The following is a 23,070-nucleotide window of genomic DNA, read 5'->3' on the forward strand; positions in this document are numbered from 1 at the left end:
AAGTGTCTAGGCCAGATTTGAACTCGGGAAGATGACTCATCCTGACTCCAAGGCCACCACTCTATCTACTGAGCCACCTAGATACCCCCAAAGTAGGTCCACCTAAAAGTGAGACTTGTACAATTTACTCCTATAGCAATACTAGGAAGGGTCCACCTAATACAAATACAAATACAATACAAATACAAAGAAGGGTCCACCTAAAAGTGAGACTTGTACAATTTACTCCTATAGCAATACTAGGGGAAAAAAAACAAAACATATACAGAAAATACCTATGAACAAATTAATAAAACAAATGCAAAGAATGCTTTCTCTATTATTTGCCTTAAAGCACTTAATGCTTCATAAATCTAGAAATCTGTTATACAAACACACCACAAAATTGAGGCAAAGACCATGTAGGCAATAAAATGTGTCTCTTAACAAGAAAATATCTGGCAAATAAATATAAAGTAACGACAAGCAAACTTATAGGAAGATTGGAAGTGGAATGGAAAGAGCACTGGTTCTGGAATCAAAGGATGTAGGTTCAAATTCTGCCTCTGTCACTTATTATCTTTGTGATACCAGGCAAGTTATTTCACCTTTCTGGGCCTCAGTTTCCTCATCTGTAAAATCAGGAGATTGGATGAGATAATCTCTGAGATAGGTCCTTTCCAGCTCTAGATCTCTGATTCAATTAGAAAGTAAGAAGGCTAAGGTGTGGTTCTCTAGCAAGAAGAGGAGATATATAGGGAAATGTAAAAGATATGAAAGTAAAAGATATCAGTAACTTTTTTTTTAAGTGAAATGCCTCATACAACACCAAAAAAAAGTCAGTAGTGGATAATCAACTCTGTCCCATGTTCAGACAATTCTCAATTCAATGAATAATTGTTAAAAGTGTCCACCATGTTCATAGGCTGTGCCAAGTGCTGGAGTCACCAAAGACAGAAACAAAAATGTTGCCCCAAAGGGGATGATGAGCATGGTCTGCACATACTGTCCACACTGGACAGATGTCCTGATTGGACGGTCTTTTCCCTTCTTGTGTTGCTCTCTGTCACAAGGAATGTGACAAATCAGAGAGAGAGGCAGTTCCATTTAAAAACAGAAACCCTATGAAAATGAGGCTGTGAGGTTTTCTTTTAAAAGAAAAAAATAACTCTTTTTCCCAAAGATATTTTGTTCTACTGGGGGACTACAATGTCTATACTTTGGTAAAATACAAGACAACACAGAGAGGAAAAGAATTTAAGAAACCACCAGTCTATGTTTAAAGTATATGACATATGGTATATCATCTGATCCTCTCAATAGCTTTGTGAGATGGGTGGGAAAAATATTATTTCTTCATTTTACAGATGAGACTAAGGCTCAGTAATCAACTCCTAAGGCCGGTGTTCTTTCCACAAGACAATGGGATGCATAATGATGCAGGAAATCTTAACGAGGAAAGTCATCATTGATTGGAGGTAAAAGAGAAGCTTCCCAGGGGAGACAGTAATTAGGCTGGACTTTAAATGACAGGTAAGAATCAGTGTCTGTCATAGGTTTTTATTGGCAACTTAAAGGTAACAGCATCTATAGGTCAAAGTTCACAACATTAACAAAGAAGGTAGAAATATTGCAGCTTTCAAACTGTACATAAAGTAACTACTTGGGCACAGAGAAGAGAAGAAGGGCATCAGTAATGAATGTATCTTTAAAATCTAAATATAAGAAATTATACCTTAAAAATGTAACACAATATAATTTAAGATAGCCAAGGAGGCCTCATTATGCTAAACTTTACATTTCCTACAGAATGGCACTATGCTCTAAAAAAATTATGAATACCTTTCATCTAAGATTAAACACAATTAAATTATTCAATACTTTGTAACAAAACTTTGACGTATATGAGCTATCCACAAACAGAAAATAATACTAAAAAATCTCAGAATCCTTCAACAATTTATTTAATATCACAATAGCCTCCATTATACTTTAATATTTTTTACCTCTACACCTGCTGAAGCATCAAATACAGCTACTGCACCATCCAATACTCTTAGACAGCGTTCAACTTCTAAAGTGAAGTCCACATGACCTAAGGAAAAGATTACAAATAAAATGTTTAAAGTGTAACAGAAATTAATAACAACATATCTATACCTGGTTAGAAATGCCATACCTAGAGTATCAATGTACTATACCTGGCGTATCAATGAGATTAACTCTATACCCCTTCCAATCAAAGGTAACAGCAGCTGATTGAATGGTAATGCCTCTCTCTCGCTCTTGGGCCATGAAATCTGTCACTGTGTCCCCATCATCAACATCTACCCAGAAAAAAGATTCATACATCAATTTAGTCGATAATTTTTGTATTCTCACGACAAAATAGCTTAAGTTACTTTGGAGAACATAGCAATAAAAGATAATATGATATATAAACAACTTCCAAGCCATGAAGACCTGGTTTAATTGATTAAATGGAGAAAAATAAAGTTTCAGTCACATACAACTATACAACTTTTGCACAAACAAAATCAATTCAGCTATACTTTTAAATTATCAACCGCAAAAATCTTTGCCCCAAATATTATGATAAAAATCTGATTCAAGGGAGCTAGATGACATAGTGGATAGAGTGGTGGGCCTGGAGTTAGGATAATCTAAGTTCACATCAAACCTCAGACACTAGCGGTCACTTACCCTGTCTTCCTCAGTTTCCTCAACTATGAAACGAGGAAAACAATAACGTCTACCTCCAACATAGGTTGCTGTGAGGATCAAATAAGATAATCTTTGCAAAGTGTTTGGCATATTTTTGTTATGATTGTTGAGTCATTTCAGTCATGTCTAATTCTTTGTGATCCCATTTGGGATTTTCTTTTCTTTATTTTTTTTTTTGGCTTTTTTTTTTGGAGGGCAATTGGGGTTAAGTGACTTGCCCAAGGTCACATGGCTAGTTAAGTGTAAAGTGACCAAGGCCACATTTGAACTCGGGTTCTCCAGACTCCAGGGCCCATGCTCTATTCACTGTGCCACCTAGCCGCCCCTATTTGGGATTTTCTTGACAAAGATACTAGAATGGTTTGTCATTTCCTTCTCTAGCTCATTTTACAGATGAGGAAATGAGACAAACAAGGTTAAGTGACTTGCCCAGGGTTACACAGTTAAAGTGTCTGAGACAAGATTTGAAATCAATTCCTCCTGAATCCAGGGCCAGCGCTCTCTCACTGTGTCACCTAGCTACCTGCCTGGGACATAGAGACTTTTAATAAATGTTTGTTTCTTTCTCTTACCATAATATTCATGATATAGTTGGAATTGTTATGACTTGATAGACAGAGCTATTCCTCAGTAGTTAAGTGCTTAAAGGATATGAGTGTTTTCAGAAAAAGAAATGTAAAATATCAACCACCATGTGAAAAAAAAAAATGTTGTTAACCACTAACAATAGGAGAGACACATTAAATTTTTCTCTCACATTCCTCAAATGGGCAAAGATGACAAAAGACAGAAATATTTAGCTTGTAGTAACTGCTGGGCTACAAGAAGAAAGGCACAGTAATATACTCTTGGTGACAACTGTGCCACATCTTATGTAGTATATTTGAAAAACTCAAATAATTGAAGCACACACTTGAAGCACCAAATGCAAGGGAAACACTGAAAAGTGGGGGGAAAATTACAAATATTCATTCTTGGATTTTTTTTCTTTTTACAAATATTACTTTAAGTTTAGTACAATGGCAAGACTCTAGAACCTAGAGAAAGGATAAAAATATATCAATACTTCAGCAAAATGACCATAAACTTACTATTCTGATAGAAGGATGAAGGGCCATCTATTACATTTCTTCATCAAAATATTTTCCAATACTACTTTTAATTTTATTTAAATTGTGATGGGAAAACCATTCTCACCTCCCAAAGATCTGGTGTATCCGGAATAATACAATATTCTCTCTGTGGTTGTGGTTTTGCCTGCATCGATATGAGCCATAATTCCAATGTTACGAATTCTGTTTAAAGAAAAAAAATTTTAGATAACATACTAATTAATTCTAATGAGGAAACATAAGAATTAACTTAAAATAAGTGATTTGAATGCCTTCACTGGAATTGTAAATAAGAAAATAACACATTTATACAGGGTTTCAAGCTTTTGAAAGCAGTGATGCATATTTAATCATGAAACTGCATGGTATTTTATGTTATCTGTACAATAGCAGTGGCAATACTTAGCTTAAAAAATGAAAATATATCTCATAGTACCATTACAACATTACATTACTATCTAATTAGATAGAAATGATCATAAAAGAAACTTAAAATCTTGAAAACATGATGATTTTTACTCTATTAAAATTAAAGTACTGAGAGACAAATAGCAGGCATTCTGGATTTTTCAGATACATATTCAAGTTAATTATTAGTCAGGATAGAGATTATAGCATTCTCTAAATTAACAAAGAATAAACAAGAAGAAAAACACAGCCTCACAAATTAACATGAATGTAAAAGCAGGTGATGTCTATGAAATTACTTACTTAGACATAGGAGGGTTGATGATGGAGCGTAGAGATTTGACATCATTTTCTATTATACAAAAGAGGAAGGGAAAGGGCAAAATTAGTTTTCATTTACCTAAGAAATTTGCAACATAAAAAAAGGAATTTATACATCTACATAATTCCAAATAAAGCTAAAACCAATTAAAACCCAACTCACCCCAAGTTTTCAAGTACCTAGAATTTCTTCTGCAACCAAAATGAATAACAAACAACAAATAACAAAACATGTTTACCTCAGTATTTCTTTTTTTAAAAAAAGTCAACTTCCAGGTTATATAAATGAAGAGATTTTAAGCCTATGGTTTCACAACTTTTACATCTTAAATCTACAGAACTAACAGATGCAATTAAAAATGAAAATACTGAGTCACTAGAACTTGTACTGCATTTAAATTAAACTCTAGATAAACAGCCTCATTATTTATAGTGAAAATTGATGCTGAAGAGCAGAAAGTTTCTAGTGAGCAATTAGTATCTTCATGCACTTTCGCCTTTTAAACAACAGCCAACCAACTATACCCACAGGGAAGACGAGCTAGTCTAGCTGAATCATCAAGGCATCAGGGTCCCCTCAGATCCTGAGCCCAAGAACCCTTGGAATAGTGGCAGTACTGCTCCCCAGAGCACCAGCCCTGCTTCCAGCCCAGGCCCTTCAGCCACCAGGGCTCCCTTGTCCTATTCTTCTTAAGGACTTTTTTGTTTGCCCTTACCATCCCTGTGACCTCAAGGCATGAGACAAAAGAAAAACATCTCTTGTAAGAACAAAGGGCTCAAGGCGGCTAGGTAGTGCAGTGAGTAGAGCATCAGCACTGGAGTCAGGAGGATCTGAGTTCAAATCCAGCCTCAGACACTTAACACAAAAAAACTAGTCGTGTGACCTTGGCAAGTTACTTAACCCCAATTACCCTCCAAAAAGAAAAAAAAAGAACAAAGCTCATTTTTTTGTAATATGTACATAAAACAATTATCTCAAAACACAGAATCTTTCAAGTTTGTGGCTCTCAGAGGGTCACTCTGAACCTGAACTGTACTTCAATGTCAACAAACATTTATGGAACACTTGTCATATTAAGTCACTGTGTTAGATGGTAAGGGAGATACAACGACTAAGATAAAACATAGTACCTGCTCTCAAGGACTTCACAAGGGTAGAAGGGAAATAAAAGAAGAAGACAGAAAAAAGTTAAGGCAAATTAAGATGTAACCAAAACCTATACCTGGTAAGGAACTACAATTTCTTCCAAGAAAAACTTGTGATATTAATCCCTTTAAAATCACTCCTGTTCTACAGGAACATGTGTGCTGTGAAGGAAAAGAAAAATGAGAAATTAACTTTACTAAAATACACCTAAAAAAAAGCAAACTTCCTTTTGCATTGTCATTTTCCTGACTTGCATTATATGCTTTGTGTCATTACAATCTGGTCCTTTACATTTCTTTGAAATTCTATAATAAAGGACTCCTAACCTTTCTGGAACTGACAGCCTAAGATCATTACAAATGAAGCTGCAGCAGAAGATTAACTTCACATTGTCTCCTAAGGTGATTTGGGGGAGGGAGGGAGAGGAAATAAATGAGAAAGGGCACTAGGTGTCTTTTCTCACATACATCCTGAGGAGAATAATTTTATTTTATTTTGGGGTTTTGTTTTTTTGTTGGGGGGAGAAGGGAGCGTAGAGTGGGGCTGGACTGGTTATCGCTATGATCAACCGATCCTTGGAAATCACTAGTAATGAAGAAATCTATGACGTATTGTCACAAGCTTCTGTTAGGTACTAGGGCATCCCAGCCACCAACAATAGAGGTATAAAAATGGTCAAATTCCTTCTGAACCAGATTAAAATGTCATTGGTAAATGTTTAAGAAAATTAAAAATGCAATACAATATAATGTTATTTTGTAGTTTTCTAAGTCAACATAGGGCTACAGGATCTAATAAGACTTCCAAAATACCTATTTAAAGCTTGTCAGCATATTTCATGCAATTTTAGCTAATGTTTAATGACATATTTGTACCATAACCTCCCTTTTCTAACACACTTCTATATTTTCTATAGTATTTCTGTTTAAAATAATAAAATCATAAAGCTAAAGCACTCTTAGAGATCATCTAGTGCAAATCCTTCATGTCAACAGATAAGGAAACTGAAGATCACAGAAGTTAAAGGACTTATGAATGCCAGGAAACATCTGACAAAAACATGTGTTTGGAATGCATCCTATTCATTAATGGGATCTTGCAAAGTCTTGGGTTTTGTGACTGGATCAGGACCAAAGCTATTTGTTGAAAAAAAAAAATCCTGTAGCAATGAAGTCAGCAGATTATTCTAAGAAGATAATAGTCTGTAAATTGAAAAGAAATTCAAGGATGAATTTCCTTCTATAGAATGAATTCTTACCACACAAAGGAAAAAGTCAGGGCAGGAAGAAAATAAAGCCTAGGTTAAGTGTCTTCATCCAGGTCACAGTGGTAGTAAATAGCAAAGACAGTTTGGAATCCACAGCCAATTCATGCCTAATAATAGGACTATGAACTTAAAGTCAGAAGACTTGGCTCCAAATTTTTCCTTTTTTACTTATGACGTGACTTTATATTAAGTCATTTAATTTCTCTGGGACTCAGTTTCCTTCTCTGTAAATGAGGGTCTTATGGCCCCTGAGATCCCTTTTTTAGTTCTAAATCTATGGCGCCATGATTCATTTAAAAAGGAAACCCTGATTAAGGCTTTTAACTAATTGTTACCTCAGGGAGGATGGAAACGTTTTTCAGAATGTACTTATGACTTTAGAGAAGACTGGTTATAGAAATCTGGCGAAATTTTGAAATAGATAACCCAGCAGAAACATAACTAGCTTCTGAATTTAAAAAAGTTTAACTGCTATCACAGCATATACATCAAACCAAGGGTTATCAATTATTCCCAAATAAGATGCTTCTTCTATATAGAAAAACTTATGTCTCAAAAAGGGGAGCAAATCAAGTAACATCGTAGCTCAACACTTATACATGTCATACAATCATACCTTCTGTATTACAGAAAAATATGGTTTTGCTATATATGTTCATTTTGGTTATTTTAGTAAAATTTTAAAATTACATGAACTCTGCTTCAAAGCTTTTGTTTTTTAATATGATAGTCTTTAAATTATTCAGGGGTACAATAAAGTGAGGTTTAGGCAGTAAATTTGACAATTTGGAATATGTGTGTATGTATATCTAAATCTATCCAAACCAACTTTACATGAGAAATTGTGGTTCAAGTACTAAATTTTATATACATATCACTTAACTTCTCTGGGTCTCAGTTCTTCATCAATAAAATGGGGGTTGGTCTAGATGGCTTCTAAGGTCCCTTTCCAGCTCTAAATCTATGAAGCTATGTAGACATTTAAAAACAAATATATGGAATGATAAAAACTTACATTAATATACAAATGGGATACTTTCTGTTGATTCAGTACAAATTTCCTTAATTTTGTCAACATCATGGTCCTATTTATTCACTGAAAGAAAATGAACATGACAGAATTAAATTTTAATACTTCAATTATGGAATTTAAGTATTTTGCTTGAATAAGTGTGGAAAGTAATTTTTCTTAACTCTCTTTAAAAATTTAATAAATTAGTTTATAAAACAAAATTTTACCTAAAAATAAGAAAACACATTTGATTCTCAGGTTAAACATTTTCCCCTTATCCCCTAAAATTAAATGCCTCCTTTGAAATAAAATCTTAAAAGTAAAGATTGATGCTCTAACTGAATATCATAAAATAATTTAAGCAACAGAAAAAATGATAGCTAAGATATTCATGAAAATGTCAGTATTCCATATACAGTTTTAGGTTCTCTCAAGCAGAGTGAAACAGATTGTTTTCTGTCCTTTATAATCTAATTACTTTCCTATCTCTAGCTGAAGTACCATAAGAAAACAGGAAACTGATAAAGAGAATTCAAGTGTTATAATGAATACAAAAAGAACTGGAAAACAGTCATATACTTGTTACCATTTTTTTCCTTTTCTTGGGCAATGAGCCACTTAATAGGAGTTATCAATGTCCTCTACCACCTAAGCTAGTGCCTCCTATGACAGGCAAGGCCAAGTTTTTGTCCAAGTGTCTTTTCTCAATCTATATCCTTCTTAGCCTTTCCATAGCACCAAACACTACTGACCACTTCCTCTTCCAAGATTCTCTCTCCTATGTGGATTTTTGTGATAAGGCTTCTTTCTGTTTCTCCTCCACCTAGTCTGCCCACTCTTCTTATGGGGAATGATCATCCATTTCCTGCTCCCTGATTGACTTAACATCATTCACTCCCGTTCCAATACTCTATTCCTGTCAAATTGGCCTATTACCAGTTCCCCTTACTCAAAATTACTCTTTTTACCCTTGTATAGATTGTCTCCCGTGCCTGGAATACTCTGCTGCCTAACTTCTGCATCTTCAAATCCTTAACTCCCTTTAAAGTTCAGCTGGAATACCACAGTCTTTTCCAATTTCAGGTTTTTGGTGCTCTCCCCCTCCCCAAATTTACTTTGCATATATTTTGTACTGACCGAAATTACTGCATTTCTCACTACACGGTAAGTTCCCTGAAGGCAGAGAATGTGGTTGGGTTTTTTTTTCACAGTATCTTATATTTAGACTTGTAAAACAGAACTAAATTAAATTAAATTGCAATACACTTCAAATAACACACTGGAAATCAGCTAAACCACAGTTTCTGAAATTTGAGGAGAAAAAAACAGACAAACTTAAATGTACATTAAGAACTGGTGTAAATAAAACCAGAGACATTTGTAGCATCAATGATTTTCTGGCTAGTTAAATTTTTTTTCCCCTGATGTGCACTGCATAGTTCAGGTCACTAGAGGGCAGTTTTATATCGTTACAGCCTGTATTTTCCACTCTGAATGGCCCTACAATCAATGTACTCAGAAAAACATTCACTTTCCTATGGACCAGACCCACTGTTTATTTTTATGTTCAAATTCCAAATCAGCACCCTAACCGAATGCCCTTCTGTTTTCTAAAAGCAGTAATAATACAGATATATTTGAATGACTTTCAGTGACCTCAGCACTTCAGAGTCCTAATTCTCTCCGTACTGCCCGGAAAAATAGATTACTTTCCATGTTAGTGTCTGCCCATTCTGCCAGCAGAATACCCTCCCGAAACATTTTTGATGTCTGATTGAGGTGTAAGCTCCTGTCACCAACTTTTGGGTTTTAAAGGGGTTGGGGGCAGGTGACCCCTCTACTCAAGTCAGGATGTAATTATTAAGTACCTACTATGTACCTAGCACTGTGCTAGGTTAAACGCTGAAGACGGAAAAGCAAAAGGGTAGCTACCCTCAAGCACCTCACAATCTAATGGGGGAATAGTCAACCCCACTGGCTTTCTATTGTCTCCAGGATCAAATAAATTGTTTGACAGATCTTTACCTTCTATACAACCTGACCCTAACATAACTTTGCTGTCTCATTGGAATCACTCCCCCTCCCAGAGCCAAACTGGCCTTTTCTCTATTCCTCACCCATAATAGTCCGTCTCCCATTTCCATGCCTTTGCCCTGGCTGTGCCCCATAGGGGGAATGCACTCCCTCCTCACCTCCACCTCACAGTTCTTCTGCATAAGATGCAATTTACACATCACCTTCTGCATGAAACCTCTCCAGACCTCCAGCTTCCCCAATTGCCGGTGCTGCTCCCAAACAACCTTGCAATAAACTACTTCACTTACATTTATATTTTTGTTGCACATCTTCTATGTGCTTGTGACCTCCCCCATCGGAATGTAAGCTCGTTGCCAATGGGGATCCTATAATTCTCTACCCTTGCAGCCCCAGTACCTAGAACAGTGGCTGGCGCACAGCAGGCGCTTAATACTTGCTGGGTGCTGGGATAGACGCAAGGCTCACATTGGACACGGTCCCCAGGTACCTGTACTCAGGAACCTTATAACCTAGGAGTGGTACGAAAAGCAAACTCCGTGAATCCATCGAAAAGCCCTTCGTCGTCCTCAGGAGGAGGAGCCCCCAGGGACCCACCTGAGGGACAGCTGCCCCCTCGGAGCGGACGGTCGGCTGGCCTAGGGGTCAGTCATCAGCTGCTGCAAAACCTCCGCTAAAGGGTCAGACTCCTCAGTCAGCAGGTGCTTAGTATTCGGGCCGGAAGTCGGTGCTATCCGCCTCGGCCACGAGAGTGCAACAGTCAAATGCAGCCTCCGGTGACTTCCGCCCGGCCTCCCTTTGGTGTGAAGCGGTGAGCACTGGGAAAGGGAAGGCGGAGCGACGCGGAAGGAAAGTGCCGAAACCTCTGATTGACTCCGGGAGTTTTAAAGGGAGACCCATTTCTTTCCGGCTTGTGGGGAGTCGGTGGCTCACGGCAGAAGGTCTGATCTGAGGTTTGGAAGCGTTTTCGGCGGCTCTTCGACGGGCCCCCAGCCGTCAAAATGGTGAGCGGGTCGGTCCACTTAGACCGGTCCAAGGAGCGGAAAGAGCTTCTGACACTGATCGCCCGGGAAGGGGGAGTGGGGAGCGGAAAGCCCCTAGTGTCAGGTCCGACTGGGCTGCTCTGGAGACCGTGTTTACCCGGAAATGGGGGAAGGGACGAAAGGAGGGGGGAGGAGGTCGCGCGGCCACGTGTTCCTTACCCCAGGACCTGCCCGGTGTCTTTAGAATCGTGAAACGAATCCAGCCTTCTCCAGTCAGTCAACCCAAAGGCATTTATTAAACTCTTCCTTTGTTTCTGGCACAGAGCCAGGCTCTGAGGAGATAAAGAGAGGAATGAGATATATAACCCCTGCCCTCCAGGAGCTTGCGCTCTAGGGAGCGGAGGAGGGACGTATAGACACATTAATATAGGACCGAGACAAACCAAAATAAAGGGACTTGGCTAGTTGGGGCTTCCTGGGAGGCGGCACTCGGGTTGGGCCTGAAGGGGGCGAAGGGTTCCGAGAAGCCGAGATGAGGGAGAGCCTGGGCCCGTCTAAATACTTGGGGGCTGAACGTTAAATGTTTTGTATGACTGTTTGGCCGGAATATGCCATACGTTGATGAAAGGAAAGTATAATCCCTCAGCAAAGATCTCCTGGAGCCAGATTGTTAATGGGTTTGAATGTCCAACAGGGTGTTTTATATTTTATCCCAGAGGCAGCAGCAGGAAGCCACTGGAGCTTCTAGAGCAGATGAGCAGTGATCAGATCGCTGCTCTGGGAATATTAATTTGGCAGCTGAGTGAGGAATGATTGTGCGGGGGAGAAGCTGGATAGAGAACAATTAGTCCGGGGAAAGGTGACCGTGGTCGTGGTGAAAAATAAGGAATATGATAACAAAGATGTTCGTGATAAGGTTGTCCAATCTCCATTTACATTAGGTAATTCATGTAAGTGACCTACCAGCCTTATTCTCCTGAAGCAAACCTTTGGTAATTGCATCAGAATGATTCTTGGAAGCTCAGAATGCAGGAGCAGGATGCTACTCTATTTTTTTTTCTTTAAATGAAAAGTAAAAGATAAAAGGGAAGCATAGTTTGAATCATTTGAGTCATGGCAGTTTATTAATTGTTGAATATCTCTCCTGCCCATAAAATGGGTTTATTTTAATCTTTCTCAATCAGTATGGCATTTGCCAGTTACTTATGCTGAACAGATAATATGTTAAGGGACTAAAGAGGCATTCCCTGCCAGTGTTCTCCTATATAAAAAATAGCTTCAAGGGGCAACTAGAAGGCACAGTGAATAGAACACCGGCCTTGGAGTCAGGAGGACCTGAGTTCAAATCCAGACCTCAGACACAACACTTAGTAGCTGTGTGACCTTGGGCAAGTCACTTAAACCCAATTACTTTGCCTTCCCCCCTTCAAAAAAAAAACAACTTAATTTTGTCTTGGAGCAGGCATATGTGAATTTAAGTACTATAATTACGTGCATGTATGAGTAATCACTTTCAGCTAGGGTGGATTTTCTCTTAGCATATGGTCCATATATAAGAAAGTACTTATTTAGGAAGTTATTCTTTCAGTAATTGCTTTTAAAAGTATTTTATGCTTTCTGTGCCTTATAGCCGCAGAACGAATACATAGAGTTACACCGAAAACGGTATGGCTACCGCTTGGATTACCATGAGAAAAAGAGAAAGAAGGAAAGCCGAGAGGCTCATGAACGTTCAAAGAAAGCAAAGAAAATGATTGGTCTAAAGGCCAAACTCTACCATAAACAGCGTCATGCTGAGAAGATTCAGATGAAAAAGACGTGAGTATATTTTATTTATTTGCTATATTTGCAATAACTGTGTATTAACTTTTGAAGGAAAATTATTTGGGGTAATTTTTTTTCTGGACTTTTTATGTAGTATCAAGATGCATGAAAAGAGAAATACCAAGCAGAAAAATGATGAAAAAACTCCCCAAGGAGCAGTACCTGCATATCTGCTGGACAGAGAGGGACAGTCCCGAGCCAAAGTCCTTTCCAATATGATTAAACAGAAACGAAAAGAGAAAGCTGTAAGTGATAGTACTTCTTAGGATATCATTTTTCTTTCTTCCTTTTCTTTGCTATGTTTAAATGGTTTCTTTTATGAAAAATATTCATGTCTAGTTTTATCAAAGTTCATAAGAAATGTTTCATAGTTTTTCAGATTGATCTGAGACAAAAGGCTTAGTTAAAATTGTCCAATCTTTCTTGAAGAATTCATGGTTCTGTTAATACTCCTACACCAGTGCAGTTAGACAGTCTTTCAGAGTTTGGATGGCCAAAAGATTCAGTAACTCATAGCCAACTTGGTAAGCAGGTCGTCCAGTTTTTGATAGGCTAGTTCTTAGATGACGGAAAACAATAGTTTTCTTCTAGAACTGCAATTGAAGCCTTTCCATCGTTGTAAAAATTCATACTTTGGGAGAGATAAGAGCAAATTGACAGAGAAAATTGGTGAATCAATGACATGAAATGAATTGCAGGATTGTTTTGGGGGGGGTGGATTGGAAGCAAAAAACTGGATATACTCCTTATCCACATGTAGTTTGCAATGTTTTTTAGAGAGAAAAAACAACCATGAATCGCTTAAATTATAATACAAGTAGACAACCTTTGAATAATTACATATTGACCATGGGGTGAGGTATAGAGAATGAGAATATAAAAGTATTATATAAGTTCTTTGTTTATGGCACTTAGATTTTAGTAAGACTATAAGTTATGTTGAGTACAGATAATAAGGATAGGAGTTTAGAATATATCAAACTAAATCTTTATGTAATTTGTCTCACTATATACAGAATTAGCAATGAAATAAGCATTAGCTTTAGTGGTTCTTGATACTACACCTTGATATTACACATATTACTGTGTTTTTAAAGTTAGCATATGTTGTTAGTTCCTTCACAGAATTTCATATGAGGGAAAATTCATCTAGTAAAGCTTCTGTCATTTCTGTGATGTCTTTCAATAAACCACTAGTGATGGTATCATATTTTAAGAGGTGGTAACTCTTATACTTATTCTTCCAGTATTAGGCAATGATATCTAAACAGCACAGTCTTCTATATGCCAAGGTCTGTCTTAGGTGCTAAGATACAAAAATAAATGTGGGGGCAGGAGTTAGGGATACAAAACTAAGAAAATAAAATATAGTAAGTACATAAGAGGTACAAATAACAGGCTTCATAAAGTCCAGTGGAAGAAAGATTATTTCTAATTGAGAGATCTGGGAAGGTTTCATGGATGAGGTGTTATTTTGCCCTGAAGAGGTTTTCAGCTGGTAGTTAGATAGAGGCAGGATGTTTAAGGAATTCAGGGGTGGGGAACCTGCATCCTCAAAGTCACATGTGGCCTTCTAGGTCCTCAGGTGTGGTCCTTCGACTAAATTCAAACTTCACAAAACAAATCCCCTTAATAAAGGATTTGTTCTATAAAACTTTGACTCAGTCAAAAGGCTGAATCCAAGAACCTAGAAGGCCACATGTGGCCTCAAGGCCGAAGATTTCCCATCCTTGTCATAGAGGCAAGAAGAATATGGCGCACATTAGGGGAACAGTGAATAGTTTACTTTGACTTAAGTATAGAGTATGAAGTTAGGAATGGTGTAGGATTAGGGTGGTACCAGACTGAGAAACATCTTCAATACCATGCTAAGAACTTTAGACTTGATTTGATAGGCAATTGGAAACCATTGCCTTATCTCTTTAGTTTGCCATTTCCTACCACTACCAGTAATGAAACCTCCAAGGATCTTAAGGAGATCAGACTTTTAATTAAGAATTCTATGTCCTGTTTTTCCTCAATAACTATACAGATTCAAAAAACCAACTCTTTCTACTGAGCCTTCTGCTTCTGTGATTTATTAGCCATGTGACTTTTGTCCAAGTCATTTAACATTTCTGAGTCTTGTTTTCCTCATCTATAAATGGGAATAATACATATGTTACCTGCCTCAGAGAGTTATGATTAACTGTATAAAAAGTGCTTTGTAAAACCCCTACCATCTATATAAACGCGAGTTATTTTTATTAGCTTTTGGCTCAAAAGTCTCCACATTTTGCTACCAATACCATATGTTAATAATGATTTGTATGTGTACTTTTAGGGTAAATGGGAAGTGCCCTTGCCTAAAGTTCGTGCCCAGGGAGAAACAGAAGTGTTAAAGGTTATTCGTACAGGAAAGAGAAAGAAGAAGGCATGGAAAAGAATGGTTACTAAAGTCTGCTTTGTTGGGGATGGCTTTACTCGAAAACCACCAAAATATGAAAGATTTATTAGGCCAATGGTAAGTAATTTGCAAGAATTTGCTGGTTCAAAGATTGATGCCAGTCCTCCAGATCTACATGAAGTTTAAAAAATGTAATGCAACACGGGGAAAAAAGATTAAGTTAAAGAAGATAATTTTTTCACAGTATTTTTTAAATTTCTTTGTCCTTCGTGACCCTTAGAAGGGGACAAAATCTTGTTTGAATTAATAAAAGCCATAGTTCTATAATTTGAATTATTTAGTAATTGAACATTTCCAGGGATCTATTTGTAACATACTACATTAGAGTTTCTATTTTCTACATATTGGCTTCTCTTCTGCAAATTGTTCTCCTGAAATTACTCTTTCAGAAGAGGCTTTTCTGGTAATATCAGAAATAAGACTTTTGTAAGCTTACTTCTTGAAAAGATGTAAGATTCAGTAATGTAAATAAAGATTTTAAGTTTCTGTTCTTTTAAAAGGTTGATGATTTTTATAAGTAGTAGTATTACTGTAATCTGCATTTTTAGCGTAATTTTTCCCATCATAAATAATAACTAGGCAGTTTGGTGAGACTATCAAAAGGACTATTAGATAATTAGATTACTAGACACCTGCAGAGATAACAAAAGCATTTCACCTATGGTATTGTATACCTACCAGGCTACTACCCCTTCCAGACATGTTTATAGGGCAAAAGGAAAAGGGCAAGAGTGATTCCTATCTCTTAAATGTTCAGTAGAGAACATTTGGCTCATAGCTGTTAATATTTAGAAGAGAGAAAAGTACATTGTAACCGTAGATACTGATGATATTGTAGATTTTGTTATCCTCTTTAACTCATAGATTTTCATTTGATGAAATTTTTTAGCGATTTAGTATGTCTAAGACAAGATAAACTTTTCAGTAGGGGCAGTTTTGTGAGAAGAACGTGCTCTTTAAGTTTTAATACCTTCTTGATCTTTGACTACACAAATGGTGAAAAAATAATTTAGGTAGTTGGAAATTAGCTATTGACATTTTTGTTTTTAATAGGGTTTACGTTTTAAAAAGGCTCATGTAACTCATCCTGAACTTAAAGCCACTTTTTGCCTACCCATACTTGGTGTGAAGAAAAATCCCTCCTCCCCACTATATACAACGTTGGGTGTTATTACCAAAGGGACTGTCATTGAAGTGAATGTGAGTGAGTTGGGCCTTGTGACACAAGGAGGCAAAGTTATCTGGGGTAAGTAGGATTCACTATGCTGATAACTGCTAGTAATCTGTGGTTTGAAAATAAGCACATAAGATCTGACATTCAAAAGAAGCAGCTAGTATATAATACTTTTTAATGCTCACTGGAATGGATTTAATTTTTATCAAATTTACATCATATCTATGAGGAAGACTATTCTAAATTCATAGCTCAGCAATAAAGATTTTTTGATAGAAGGTGTACTATTCAAAAGCAATGATTTTTTTTAAATTAGTGTTACAGCTACATCAGATTTTATTTACCAAAGGTAAATTGTCAAAAATTTGTCAAAGAGAAGACATTTTACCTTAATTCAAAAAAGTTTGTGATGAAATGCTTTTTAAACAAGTACTTTTTAGCATTAACCATCTTATTTAATTACATATTCAATTAAAATTTCTACCAAGTCAGCATGTAAAATTGAAATACTGTGACATACCTGAATCAATATTCCTTTTTCTTGTTTATCAACATAGATCTAGGAAGGTCTTTGTTTGCTCTTCACTCAGTGCCCAGATCATTTCTAAATTAGTGCAAAAATTACATTCTCTCTACACTAACTGAAGCTATTGTAACATAAAGTTTTATGCTCAGATGTTTTGTAACTAAAGAGGCATCATGGTGAGGTAGAAAGTACTGAAACAGGAGTAAGGAGTTGTGAATTTGAGCCTTGATTCAATATAAAAATCAATTTCTTTGAGTTTCACTTCCTTAATCTGCAAAATGGGGATAGTATTACAGTATATCTCGCAGGGTTGTTGTGAGGAGAGCATAGATGTGACTTACTAGACATCCTAAATCTTAACATTCAGTCAGATCTGTGATTTTGTTAGATGTTCCCTCTAATGACACAGACCTGCCCATCCTGTGGTACTCTTATCCATCTACTATGTCCATAAAGGTTCTCCAACATTCTAGGGAGTTCAAGAGTGAGGAGTCTTCCTCTGGATCTCTTGATTTCTGTGGGTATGAATTGAACACACAGGCTATCAATTGGTTATCCCTTGCTCTTGCTACATGACCCACCCATTTTCTCTTCTCATATATCTCTCTCACATCTTTTGCATGATTAATACTTTGTAACACACTGAAACTGGTTGATATCCATGAGGAATCTCTTTGGATAACTCTTTAGGAAGTAGTGTTCCATTGTTGATAAGAGGTAACATTATATGAATAAGTTGTTTGGTTGTTGTTTTTTTTCCTAATGGGGCCTTTGTTTCAGATTAGCATATAATTTAAAAAAAAACTACCTCTTCCAGAAACATTTCTCTTTTTAGAATGTCTGACTACATAGTTATAGCATAAATTGACACTTTTAGGGGCGTCCAGGTGGCTCAGCGAGTAAGAGCACCAGCCCCAGTGTCAGGATGACCTGGGGATCAAATCCAGGCTCAGATACTTAGCACCACACCCAGAAATAACTGGCCCTGTAACCTTGAGCAAGTTACTTAACTCCAATTGCTTTAAAAAAATAAAATAAATTGACACTTCTTAAAGCTGACTTATGCTCTGTTACTAACTTGTTTGTGCCCGTATTTTTAGTTTGCAAAATTTTTGAAGCTTAAGTTCATGCCTTATTTTACATTTAGAGATTTTGTTATATCTACATTTGAACATTTTGAATATAACTAAAAAAAGTTGTTTTGAGGAGCTTTTATATCACAAACTAAAGTTAGTGATTTATTAGAGTAGAATTAATACTAATTCTTCCTAAATTTTTTTTAAAGGAAAATATGCACAGGTTACCAACAATCCAGAAAATGATGGATGCATAAATGCTGTCTTACTTGTTTGATTGACTGAAGTTCTACATCTTTGATAATTATTAAAGATTCTACAATATATCAAGAAAATGACAAAAGTTACTATGTTCAACAGTCAAAACAGAACCAAAGACCCAGTTCTACACGTTGGTTGTTTTGATTTGAGACGAGACACTTTTCTACTCTTTTATGAGACTTTTTCCCATTTTTGAAGTGGCAATAAAAAAAGCTTGTAGCTATTCTGCCTGCTGAATACATTGAAATCCTCTTTCAAGATCAAGAAGTAGTAAATTATTTGTCTCCATTTTGTCAAAGTGTTTTTCTGACCACTTAAGACTCAGGTAGAAAAAGACTAACGAAGGGTGTTAGGTCAGTCTAAATTAATGGATGTTTTGGGAGAACAAGAGCTTCATTCATATTAAATTGCAAGTCTGACTTAAAAGATAGTTGAAGGATGAAAATTAAAAGTGACAGGATAGCTTTTTATCTGATTTGCAAAACCATGTCATTAATAAGGAAAAGGTACCAGAACTGGGTTAGGATGTGCCAGTGGGCTAATACAGATTCATCCATACTACTAGGAGAAAACTTCATAAGACAAAATACGATGTATTTACTGCTAATTCTTTACATTTTATTAATTCATTGCTTTGCCAGAGTAACCAAGAGGCTATTACCCTCTTGAAACAACTAGAAACAACTAGAACACTGAAGTTTTAATATATTATCAATAATTAAATGTTTTATAAAAGCTTACATTTATAATACATTAATTCACAAGCTGTCTACAACTCCAGTGGGGTGGAAGTAGCCCTAAGTTCTTGAAAACCACTGCTTCAGAACAAGCTCTGACAGGTTCTGTGCTGGAAAGGATAGGTACCATCCTAGGGAGAGACTGTCTCCAGCTGAAGGACCAGCAGAACTGAGGGTGTGGAAGCTCATCACCAAAAGGTGGCTATTGCATTATTTGCCCATGGCAGCCTATTAAAACCTCTCAGTTCTTCAGTGATAATGGCAGAGTGGGGTAAAGAAGAAAGGCTAAGAAACACCATTTACTAACAACTGTTGGTACTTCAAATGTGACATTATCATCCACTGACACACTAAAATGGACAAGCCAAGTCATATTAATCTTGACTTTGTTGCTATCAAACTAGTGAGCAAAAAGGAAGCTGTAACTGAGAAAAACAAGTAGATGAATTGGATTCATTGTCCCTTCAACAGCAACAAGAAAAATTTATGTGATTGTTCATCTTGTATAGTAGGGCTTGCAATGCATACTTGCAGAAGAGCTAAATGCAGTATTTATACCAAGGTTTGTGGTAGAAGGGAGAGGCAGAGAAATGAGCACAGTGAGATCTTTTAATCTAAAACTTTTAGCTAACTACATGAGAATAAAGGTATCACCTGTTGCAGGCTAACATTTGTGGAAGTTGGCTTATTTCTAATTTGTCAAGGATGCCCTTGATATGTATGTAAATCTAAGGTTTTGTTGGGGTTTTTTAAATGGAAGAATAGGCATATGTATGGGTGATACTTTATTCCATTTTTGTGGTAGTAATAGCCATAATTTATTCAGGCATTTCATATTCTCCCACATGAGAACATTATTCAGGAACAGTTTAGGTTCCTATTCAAACAAAATGAGACAACTATAGGTGATTGAGTTGAAGAAGAGATTAACTTAATCCTAAATTAGAAGAGTATTCAACAAGGCTACTGAAGCATTTAGCTATGGTGGGCTAACCTCTGGTCAGCAGGGCAGGTGTAACTAATCTGGCTTTCTGACAATTAACCACAATCATGTGGGCCTGACTCCATGTTAAGGTGGAAGGACCATACAGCCAGAGGTTACCAGGTAGCAGCCCTAAAGGGATGCACATCTTGAGCCTTGGCCTCAGTAATAGCTTTGTGGTCTTTGAGGGGAAAACTAGGGGAAAGGAAGAAAATTAGAAGATCTTAGTCCTACGACATCCCTTTCAGATGTCTTGAGAATTGGTGTAAAAGAATAAAATGCTGCACTTTAATAAGATGTCTTCAACATACATTTAGATTATACAGAAATCCAAAAAAGATGACAGTTCAACTCTTATTATCAAAGACAAGCAAATGCTCACCAAAGGTTTTACCACCGTCATGAAGGAAGTTGTCCCAAAGAGAAGACAGATTGAGATTTCTAGAATGTTGGTATACACCAAACAAATGGGTCATTTGGGGGAAGAGGATAAATTGTGGTCATTTACTACAACTGGAAAGAGCCCTCTGAGAGACAGTTTTGAAATGAGGTGTGACCTGTTTCTCCTGACCTTTCCAGTTCCTACCTTTGGCAGGTAACACCTCAGCAATTGAGCAATCAAGTGGTAATCCAGTGTAGACAATGGATTAGTGGTGGAAAGGAGAGAGCACAGACCTAGTAGAGGGCTGAAAAATGTTTTAACTAACAACAGGTTATCCAGGGAAAATTAGTATGATACACTTTAAATTGAATCTGCATTAACATTCTATCACCTAACTCTAGACAATCCTGTGTGCCAATTCCTGAGGTGTGAATGCTCACACTGAAAAGCTAACAGTTGCCAAGAGCCAGTATAAACTGGTGCTAGAACACTGCTAATCTCCCAAAGAGATGGGGGGGGGGGAGAGTGGGGGGTGGCTAGATGGTGTAGTGGATAGAGCACTAATCCTGGAGTCAGGAAGAGCTGAGTTCGAATTCAGACTCAGACGCTAGCTGTGTGACCCTAGGTAAGTCACTTTATCTACAAACAAAAGAGATACGGGATATTCTTTTCAGCAGTTGGAGAAGGGAAGAGGGTGCTGTGGTACTATTAATCTGTCCAGAATGGGGCAATGGTGTGGTAGGTCCTAAAATGCCTTTCCCCTTTTGTACAGGAAATGTTCCATCTATGATTTGTGTTGAGATGCGTCTTCAAGGTATCACTGATCATCTCTGCTTCCAAATGTGTACTTGGGGAATAGCGTGATGAGAGTATTGGATTAGATAGGAATGTTTGCCAGTTTACACAAAGTGAAGTAACAGAGGTAAGGGTAGGATCTTAACCTATGGTCTGAGGTGCAGTGGAGCTATTTGGGCACAGAGAAGTATATTTATAAAGTTACAAGTGGGCAAATGAGGTGACCTCCTTACATGGTTTCAGGGGAGAAAGCAACATATCAATTCAATTATAAAGATTTAGGATATTGGCCAATTCCAAATTGCTAGGAGAATGAGCTTGGTAATTAGTCTTCCAAAAGAGGACCGAAAGTCTTAGGAATAGTTGATGGCTATTCTCCTTTGATATTCTCCTTATGAATGCTACTGTCAGATTGTAGAGGGAACTCGGAATACACAAAGATCCTAATGTATGTATGATTGTAACTGTTCTATAGCAAACATCAATTAATTTAAAATTCCCAAAGTGAGAAAGTTTGACATTTGTTATTACATAACTCTAAGAAGCAACTATATCTTAATACTCCAAATTAAAAAGTGTAGTTTCTGTGAATCTTAGACCAATCACTATGAAACAAGTCAGAGCAATAGGTTAGTAGACCATGAAATAAAGAGGTAATAGGGGAGCAAGGACTTCTAGACATCCCACAGGACATAGCAGTTGGGCTGATCCTTGAGGGAAGATAAAGATTTTTTTACTAGACAGATATGAGGGAGTGCACATCACTCACACTTGGGGGAAGAGACTATGCCTGCTAAAGGCACGCTGATAGATGAAACATCATGATTTAATGTGTGAGGAGCAGCAAGAAGGTGAGTTTGGCTGGACTGTTAAAATATGAGAAAGGAAGTGATGTGTTATAAACCTGGAAAGTTAGGTTAGAACCAGATAATGAAGGGTTCTAAATGCAAATTTATAGGAAAAATCTCTTTGGGAAATCTAGAGGATAGGTGAAGACTGGGGATACTTTAGGCAGAAAGACCAATTAGGAAAAGACTGAAAAAGTTCAAGTGAAGTATCAGGAGCCTAGACTATGGTGGTGGCCATTTGAGTAGAGAGAAAAGACAGTAAGACAACTGATGAAATATGGAGGAGAGTGAGGAACCTGGGTGAACCTTTCTGCCTTTGGCAAGTCAACAGAGTGAATTTGGAAGGAAAGGTCATGACTTCCAATTTGGATTTGCTGAGTCTGAGAATCCTCTAGGACATCAAGTTGAGAATGTTTAATCTGAAGTTGGTGATGCAGGAGGAAAAGGGAATCATCTGCACAGAGATGTTCAACAAGTCCTTAGATCTGATGACATAGCCAAGTACACCAACGGGGAAGCATGGAATATGGATTGGTGATCCAGGAAAGATTGACAAGGAGGAGGGAAAAAGGGAGAGAGGAGAAATAAAGAGAAGAGTTCTAGAAAGAGTGAGCACAAAAATCCTGACAGGAGAATAAGTAAGATGAGACAATAGTCAACACTGTCAAATCCTGCATATTGGTTGAAAAGAACTGAAAAAAGACCAAGATTATCTGCAGTTTTTGAGAGGGCAATTACAGTTGAATGATTATGTCAAGGGCTTGAAAAATAATAGGTAGAGGCATAGAGTATTGATAGTTCTTACTTTCTTTAATGTGTACCTTTTTCTTGAAATGCATTTTATTAATGTCTTTAATCTTTAAACAAGTCATTTCCAATCCCCCACTCCTCAGATGGGACCCCCTGTGATAAAGAAAAACAGTTAAGCAAAAACATCCAATATAGGAGCCTTGACTGCCAATGCACCTCTCTCCCTTTTCACAGAGGTGATGGACCATGAGATATGGTCAAGAACAATTAATGTGCTGATTT

At 37.1% G+C, this 23,070-nt stretch overlaps 2 protein-coding genes across 3 annotated transcripts in view; one reads left to right on the forward strand and one right to left on the reverse strand.

The window, feature by feature from the left end:
- GFM2 (GTP dependent ribosome recycling factor mitochondrial 2) overlaps positions 1-10,758 on the reverse strand; it is a 49,422-nt gene extending 38,664 nt beyond the window's left edge. Inside the window, exons 1-7 of one of the 2 annotated variants that reach the window (XM_069085173.1) lie at positions 10,602-10,758; positions 7,974-8,054; positions 5,768-5,852; positions 4,527-4,575; positions 3,901-3,998; positions 2,181-2,306; positions 1,986-2,074 (exon numbers count right to left, since the gene is read on the reverse strand). In XM_069085173.1, coding sequence (XP_068941274.1) covers positions 1,986-2,074; positions 2,181-2,306; positions 3,901-3,998; positions 4,527-4,575; positions 5,768-5,852; positions 7,974-8,039 — 513 coding nt within the window. In that variant the 5' untranslated portion in view covers positions 8,040-8,054; positions 10,602-10,758. Of the gene's footprint in view, positions 1-1,985; positions 2,075-2,180; positions 2,307-3,900; positions 3,999-4,526; positions 4,576-5,767; positions 5,853-7,973; positions 8,055-10,294; positions 10,464-10,601 lie in introns of those variants that run through there. The other variant, XM_069085174.1, reaches the window with a different exon arrangement.
- Positions 10,759-10,852: 94 nt separating this feature from the next.
- NSA2 (NSA2 ribosome biogenesis factor) lies at positions 10,853-18,561 on the forward strand. The gene is made up of 6 exons (XM_069085182.1): positions 10,853-11,008; positions 12,618-12,805; positions 12,906-13,056; positions 15,135-15,314; positions 16,311-16,503; positions 18,243-18,561. The coding sequence occupies exons 1-6, from the start codon at positions 11,006-11,008 to the stop codon at positions 18,308-18,310; spliced, it is 783 nt and encodes a 260-aa protein (XP_068941283.1). The 5' UTR covers positions 10,853-11,005; the 3' UTR covers positions 18,311-18,561.
- The last annotated feature ends 4,509 nt before the right edge of the window (positions 18,562-23,070 follow it).

This window comes from Petaurus breviceps, unplaced genomic scaffold (assembly GCF_028583685.1).
Source record: "Petaurus breviceps papuanus isolate PSGF00001 unplaced genomic scaffold, PetGlider_PUasm1.0 175, whole genome shotgun sequence".
Lineage (NCBI taxonomy): Eukaryota > Metazoa > Chordata > Mammalia > Diprotodontia > Petauridae > Petaurus > Petaurus breviceps.

What these genes read in the sequence shown, in the direction of transcription:
- NSA2 (XM_069085182.1), top strand. An exon ending in AAGATTCAGATGAAAAAGAC is followed by an intron (nt 12,806 to 12,905) that starts GTGAGTATATTT and finishes CTTTTTATGTAG; the next exon opens with TATCAAGATGCATGAAAAGA. An exon ending in AGGAGGCAAAGTTATCTGGG is followed by an intron (nt 16,504 to 18,242) that starts GTAAGTAGGATT and finishes TTTTTTTTAAAG; the next exon opens with GAAAATATGCACAGGTTACC.